At 46.4% G+C, this 7,799-nt stretch overlaps 1 protein-coding gene across 1 annotated transcript in view; it reads left to right on the top strand.

The window, feature by feature from the left end:
- Positions 1-7,799, top strand: part of STX2 (syntaxin 2) — a 41,049-nt gene that overhangs the window by 16,192 nt on the left and 17,058 nt on the right. The window contains exon 4 of the mRNA XM_007955049.1: positions 4,834-4,933. Within this exon, the coding sequence (XP_007953240.1) occupies positions 4,834-4,933 (100 nt within the window). The remainder of the gene's footprint in view (positions 1-4,833; positions 4,934-7,799) is intronic.

Below are 7,799 nucleotides of genomic sequence, written 5' to 3'. Positions count from 1 at the left end.
CTTCTGATGGTCCTTTGAAATTGGTATTGAGAAAAAGGCATTGGCCAGATCAATAGCTGCATACCAGGTACCAGGAGATGTACTAATTTGCTCAAGCAATGAAACCACATCAGGAACAGCAGCTGCAATTGGAGTCACCACCTGATTAAGTTTACGATAATCTGCTGTCATTCTCCAAGATCCATCTGCTTTTTGCACAGGCCAGATAGGTGAAGTAAATGGGGATGTGGTGGGAATCACCCCCCTGCATCCTTCAAGTCCTTGATGGTGGCAGTAATCTCTGCAGCCCCTCCAGGGATGCAGTATTGCTTTTGCCTTACTATTTTTGTAGGTAGAGGCAGTTCTAATGGTTTCCACTTGGCTTTTCCTACCTTAATAGCCCTTACTCCACATGTTAGGGACCCAATGTGGGAATTCTGCTGATTGCTCAGTGTATCTATCTATTCCAGTGATGCATTCTGGAACTGGGGAAATCACTACAGGATGGGTTCAAGGACCCACTGGACCCACTGAGATGCACCTTAGCCAAGATTCCATCACTAACTTGACCTCCATATGGCCCCACTCTGACTGGTGGGCCACAGTGACACTTTGGGTGTCCTGGAATTAGTGTCAGTTCAGAGCCAGTGTCCAGTAATCCCTGAAAAGTCTGATTATTTCCTTTCCCCAGTGAACAATCAGTCTTGCAAAAGGCCTCAGATCCCTTGGGGGAAGGCTGGGAGAAAGATTGACATTATAGATTTTTAGCAATGTAGTGGGGTCCTTCCTCAAAGGGATCCAGCCTCCCCTTCATTCCAGTGGTTTTGGGTCTGTAAACTGACTCAAGTCTGGGAATTGATTGAGAGGCTGTGACTCTGTATTCTGGTGATTCAATATAGGCTGCTGTTCACATGACCTAGAATTCTTTTGTCTATACAGAGCACGTAAATAGTAGGTTTGCCATCTATGTCACTACTAGAAACACCATGACTAAGTAGTCAATGCCATAATTTCATGAGTCAGACTATTTTGATTACTGTTCTGACTCTGCTGTCCATTATGGTAACCATATCCACCTTGCCTTTGTCAATTAACTGCTACCACTTGGCCCCTACTACCATGGGGTCCAGTCAGCCCCATTGTAGTTAAGTGTCTTAGTTCAATTAGGGCAATTCCCACTGTCAAATCCGGCTTCCATAAAATAGCAGTCACAGCAGTCTTCAAGGATGCTGGGGCTCCCTTCACAAACTTACTCCTCACCATACTGGTGAAAGGCTTGTCTTCTGGACTCTCCATTTCTGGCTCTAGGGGTCTAATCTGATAAATCCATTCTAACAGGCCAATTTCCCTGAGCCTCTGGATACCTTCTACGTTATAGCAAGGCAGGTCTGGCACTTCAACTTGAATTAAGGTTGTTGTTGTTGTTACGTGCTGTCGAGTCGGCCCCGACTCATAGTGACCCCTCCTTGGGTTTCTGAGGCAGTATCACTACGGAAGTAGATTGCCCCATCTTCCTTCCGAGGAGCGGCTGGTGGGTTTGAACTGCCAGCCTTCTGGTTAGCAGTCACGTGCCTTAGGCACTGTGCTACCAGAGCTCCGATTTAAGGTAGGCCACCGCATAATCTATGCTTCAGTAAGCCAGCCAAATTATTAGATCCTTTCCTAACCTCTTGAGCTGAAACACTGAATGAAGAATCCATACTTAGTGGTCCTAAATCAATAAACTCAGACTGATCCAATGTTACATTCCTTGCACCCTTATCCCACACCATCAGTAACCATTCCCAAACATTTTCTCCAGGTTTCTGTCTGTACATGTTAGCAAAATCAAGTAGGTCTTCTCGGGTGTAGCGTACCATCTCCCCAGTCACACTTTCTATTTCACCTTTTGGGGCTTGCTTGGACTTAACTTTATAGGTCTAGCAGCAACAGTGGGTGTTTGGGGCAGTTTCTGAGAACATTTAGCAGTCTTCCATGGCCTCTGCCTCAGGCAATAACCCAGTAGGAACAGTTGGGTTAATTCCATCAAACTGAGGTGGAGGGGATAATGGTTTTACAGTAATCCTTTCAGATGGGAGGGATTCAACAGAATTTACAGATTCCATATCCTGATCTTCCTATCTGACCATATGTCCCCATCTGAGGTCTCAGGATCCCATTTTTTCCCAATCAGTGCCCTCACTTTAACTTCAGACAACTCTGGGTTGGCAATTTAATTGGTGTTGTAATTCAGTCACCTTTACAATAAGACTCTGGGTTAGTTTTTCAGCAATGTCAGCTCTGTTACTAGAAGAAATAAGGCTTTCTTTCAGAGCACAACTGGAAACATTGAGATCTTTCATGCAGCGCTTAAGCTGTGACTCAGCAGCTTTGAACTCATCTCACTCTTTCACCACTTTGTCTAGTGTAAGTAGGACCAACCAACCAGCTTCCTTATACTCCTCATACTGACAGAATTGCAGAAAACTGCCAAATATGCGATCACCCAGAGCCTCACTTCTCGAAAGTATTTGATCTATTGATGGTGCTATTTTGCATATTAATGTTGCCACTTCATCCATGGATTAGTAGGGCCCTCTTTACGAATGGAGGCAGGGTCACCAGTTCCTTTATGATTAACCAAATTGGAGAACCAATTTAGGAAGCTCTTCCTTATGATTTTGTCTCTCTAGAACCACTCTTGGTGCCAAATGTGTTAGACTGGATTCTCTAGAGAAGCAAAACCAGTATAGAGAGAAAAATAAATTTATCTTAGGAAAATGGTTCACACACTTACAGAAGCTGGCAAGTCCCAAATTCCTGGATCAAACGGCAAGCTGGAGGCTTTTCCTGGTTCACACAGCTGCAGGGGCTGATGAGCTCAAGGCAGGCAGGCAGTGCACTGGCTGTTGATTCCAATGAATGACGAGTCCAAGATCTCCAGGCTGAATGGTGGATTGTTCACTCACAGTCTGTTTTGGCAGCACGACAGAATCCTAGTCCAGAGAAGAGTGTCTCTTTTCTCAGGACGTCCGTAAATATACTAGAAGCAGACCACACCCATAGAGAAACTCCCTTTCGGCAGATCGGCTGCTCATAACATACATCGGATCCCATCATGGGAATAGCTCACATCACAGTTGCTTAAACCATCCAGAACTGTGGTCCAGCCAAGTTGACACACAGCTCCAGCTATCACACTTGCCTGGACCAGCTTCTTGAGGCCATCTGCACTCTGTGGCTTGCGCCCCTTCCATCGTCAGAACCGTTGTCGTAGCTTCTCACTTCCATGGTCACATTGCCTTCCTCTCCATCGGATCTCTGCTCCACCTTCAAGGGCAGCGTGGTTACAGTGGGCCCATCTGGGTAACGGAGGGTGCTCTTCCCATCCAAGATCTGTGGCGAGTCATATCTGCAAGGTCCTTTGCCACATAAGATGCCAGTCACAGGTCTAGGGATCAGGTCATGAACGTATTTGGAGCCCCTTACTCAGGCGACTACAGGTTTTCCACTATCTGGCCTGTCTTGCTAATACGTAGTTATGTTGAGAAGCAAACATGGAGTAGTTAAGACTGTTAGAGGCCAGAGATAGTGAATGTGAAAACTGAGCCTTGTAAACCTGGAAGACCTGCTCACGTGAACATATGACTGTGAGCACAGTCTTCAGGGTGACCTTACTTCTCTGCTAGACTGAGAGCCAAACCTGTTGCTGTTGGGTCGGTTCCGACTCAGTGAGTCCTGTAACAAGACAGAGTATAACCCCCTCATAGAGTTTCCAAGGCTGTAAACCTTTACAGAAACAGACTGCTTCATCTTTCTGCTGCAGAGTGGCTAGGGGGTTCAAAGTGCCTACCTACCTGGTAGCGGGCAAGTGTTTAACCACTGTGCCACCAGGGCTCCTTAGACCAAACGATGCGTACTTCTAGTATGCTTCTACCCACCCCACTGCCATCAAGTCGGTTCCCACTCATAGGGACACCACCCCCATTGGGTTTCCAAGGCTGTAAATCTTTACAGAAGTGGATTGCCTCATCTTCGTCCTGTGGGGGTGCTGGTGAGTTTGAACTGCTGACCTTATATTAGCAGCCAAATGCCTTGCCCACTGTGTCACCAGAAGTCCTTAGTATGCTTCTAGTTGGTCAGCAGCCAAATGCCTTGCCCACTGTGCCACCAGAAGTCCTTAGTATGCTTCTAGTTGGGGTCATCTGGTAATACTTGGGTCATGATTGTAAAAATTTATGTACCCTGTTTGACTGCTAACCAGAAGGTTGGCAGCTCAAACCCACTAGCCATTCAACGGAAGGAAGACTGGGCAGTCTCTTCTGTAAAGAGTTACCACCTTGAAAACCCAAAGGGGGGGTCTCTGTGAGTCGGAATTGACTCGATGGCAGGGCGTTTGTTTTTTTTAATTAGGTTTTGTGGGTGAGTATTGGCTGATATTGTGTTAGACATAAAGGTAGATGTTTTAAGATGATGCATGTCTCTTTATCTTTTAAATTAAATAATTATCAGTGGGAGATGGGGAAAGGCTTTTACTTAGGTTTTTTTTTTTTTTTCCAAATATTTAAAACAAAAAAATAACCTATTGTCATCGAGCCAATTCTGACTCATAGTGACCCTATAGGACAGAATAGAACTGCCCCCAGAAGGTTTCCAAGGCTGCAAATCCTTGTGGAAATAGGCTGCCTCATCGTTCTCCCATGGAGCTGCTGGTGGGTTTGAACCCCTTGCCTTTTGCTTAGCAGCTGAGTGCTTTAACCGCTGTGTCACATGGTGATTGCTGGTTCTCTCTTCTGCCTGCACTTTTAGGTAGTGAAGAGGGCCGTCCTGGCTTCGAATCTGCCACATTGAAATGACTTTTCATGTCTTTTCCAGGTTGAGGAGATTAGAAACAGTATAGCCAAGATTGCTCAGTACGTCGAAGAAGTGAAGAAAAACCACAGCATCATTCTTTCTGCACCAAATCCAGAAGGAAGTAAGTTTTTGGCCTTGAACAAATGTGTGTGTGTGTGTGTGTGTATCTGTCTGCCTGCCTCTTTATTTTTGTTGGTTCCCTAGTGCTGCTCTGACAGGAATATACCACAAATGGGATGTTTTAACAAACAGGAGTTTATTCTCTTTCAGTTTGGAGGCTTTAAGTCTGAGTTCAAAGTGCCAGGCTCTAGGTGGTGGGTCAAAGCCCCTTGACCTTGGGCTTCAGCTCTGCCTCTTGCTCCCAGCCCATTGAAGCTAGAGACATCTCCTCACTCAGACAGCTATTGGCTGCTGAGGCTAACAAGCCCAAGGTCAACAAATAAAAAGGCACAGTCCCGATGTTACCAAACCACATGGCAGGCCATTAATTCAAGTCTGTTGTAAGTCCCCACGTCAGCAGAGCATAGCAGGCAATTGAACAATGACACAGCTACATGCAGGGTCCAAGTGTGCCATAAGCTAGAGACCATTCCCAAGGCTTCTCCTTATATACAGGAAGCAGACCACATCCCTAAAGCACCCACTCAGCTGCTTGTGGTAGATCCCACCGTGGAGCTGATTGGCAGTCTTATCATGGGGAATAACTACCACCAGCTTCCCAGCCACTCAACCAGGCCCAGCCAAGTTGACACACAAATTTAACTACTGCAGTCTTGTTCTCTGAAACACAGCTTCTCCATCCTGGCTGCGTGTGTGGTCATTGGCTTGGGAGCTGGTGAAGACAGCAACCTGGGGATGCTCAACCCTAGGAATTCTGACTCACTTGGGGTGGGCTGGGCTAGGAGTCAGGCTCAGTGCATGTAGCGGCCAGCCCAGGCGAGGACCACGGGCGTATGGTGTCCGAGAGTGCCCAGGGGGATTTTGCAGACTGGGACCTGCATCATGTCTGCATCTCATTGGAGTGATGGGAGTCTGTTCAGAGGAGAGCTAATACAAGACTGGCTTGGACAGCCGTTCTCCTTGGTGAGGTGAAGAGGGGCTGAGAAGGCTTCCATATAGCATATGTGGTTCCAGATGTCCACTGAGGCCAGCATGTGAGAAAATGCATTACATGAACCAGCTGTTGGAGGCTAGGATAAGGCAGTGCTTCCCTGGTCTGGGACAAGCAGCACTGAGCGCTGCAGAGGACAGGATCCAATGAGCCAGCAGCTGCACATGGCCTCTGTCACAGACCTGCCTGCTGCCACGCCTCCTGGCCTGCGTTGTGCTGCTGAGTGAGGATAGATAAGGACGAAGAGCAGAAGGAGCGGAACGTGTGGGCACCGAGCCAGGCTGTGTGGCTGGGCGAGTCCTTTGGTGTGGGGCCAGTTGGCCCAGTGCCGCCCCAGGGTGCTGCTTGCTGACACGGACCCTGTCTTGTCAGAGAAAGGCCCAGTGACATGCTGCGTGCTGTGCATACATGCAAGAGAGTATGTGGTATGTTTTCAAAGATGTACGTGCCTTTGTGGCATTGTAACATTTTTGATGCTTTAAGGGATGAATGTGAAAGGCAGCACTTTTGTGGAAGACCTCATTTTCTGAACATGCCAACTTGAAAACTTAACAGTACATCTGTTCCCTCTCTCTAGTGCAATATTTAATTTGTTTTCCGTATGGAAGACGGTTTGAGATTCATTCTTTCTTTGGAGGCAGACAGAGCTGGACCTAGTTAAGGACTCTCTGGGCCTCAAATTTCCCATCTGAGTTGGGGTTCTGATGGCGTCTGATGCATGGTGTCCTTGTGAGATGCAAATGAGAGGGCGCAGTAAGTGCTCCACGCAGTGCCTGACTTATTTTAAGGACTGCTCACCAGCAGCTGTAGCAGAAGAAAGACCTGGAAGTCTGCTTCCATAAAGATCACAGCAGAGCAGACCCTGTGGAGCAGTTCTACACTGGACACAAGGGGGTGCCGTGAGCTGGGATCAACTTGCTGGCACTGGGTTTTGTTTTCAGTTGTAGCCTTATTTAATAAAGTTGCTAGGCTAAAGAAACGTGCTGAAGTCTTTGAGTGTAAAATAATTCTTTTGAGATAGTGACACAAACATCAGTTTTAAGAAAAACATTGTAGTTTTCAGCTTTTCCCTCAAGATCTGGAGTGGTAGAAGAGTGCCTCTCATGACCATCTCCATCCACCATTGTGGTGGGGGTCCTAGCCAGTGCATTAAGTCCATAAGAAGAAAAAAAAGCATAAAGACTGTGAGAACACTGTCATTATCACAGATGACACATCTGGTACACAGACAGTCCAAGCGAATCTACAGATTATTCGTACGTAAATTAGGCAAAGTGAGATTTACTTATTACTTTGCATTTTCACAAGGAGCTCTGGTGGCATAGTGGTTAAAACATTTGGCTGCTAACCAAATGGTCAGCAGTTTGAACACACCAGCCGCTCTATGGGAGAAAGATGTGGCAGGCTGCTTCCATAAAGATTTAGTCTTACAAACCCTATGAGGCAGTTCTGTTCTGTCCTTTAGGGTTGCTGTGAGTTGGAATCGACTCTGGTGGTGGAAGTGGGTTGCATTTCTGTATACTAGTAACAACCACAACAGAAAATTTAAAACAGATACCATTATATTAACATAAAAATTTAATATCTAGGGATAGATGTAATGAAAGATGTGCAAGATCTCTTCATTGAATCCTACAAAACATTACTGAGAGAAATTAAGACCTAAATAAAAGGAGGGGTATACCATATTAGTAGATTCAGAAACCCAGTGTTGCTGAGGGACCAGTTATCCCATCAAAAGATCTGTAATCCAGTGCAGTCACAAACAAAGGCCTGGCAGGCTTTCCGCGGAAATTGGCAAGCTGGTGATAAAATGTGTGCGTGTGGTAGTTGAGGCTGTGTGAATGCGGCTGGGCAGCTGGATGGACTTGTTCCC

The sequence above is a fragment of the Orycteropus afer genome, unplaced genomic scaffold (assembly GCF_000298275.1).
Source record: "Orycteropus afer afer isolate SDZICR_OR568_19922 unplaced genomic scaffold, OryAfe1.0 scaffold00489, whole genome shotgun sequence".
Lineage (NCBI taxonomy): Eukaryota > Metazoa > Chordata > Mammalia > Tubulidentata > Orycteropodidae > Orycteropus > Orycteropus afer.
This window is presented reverse-complemented; position numbering and strand designations above follow the sequence as displayed.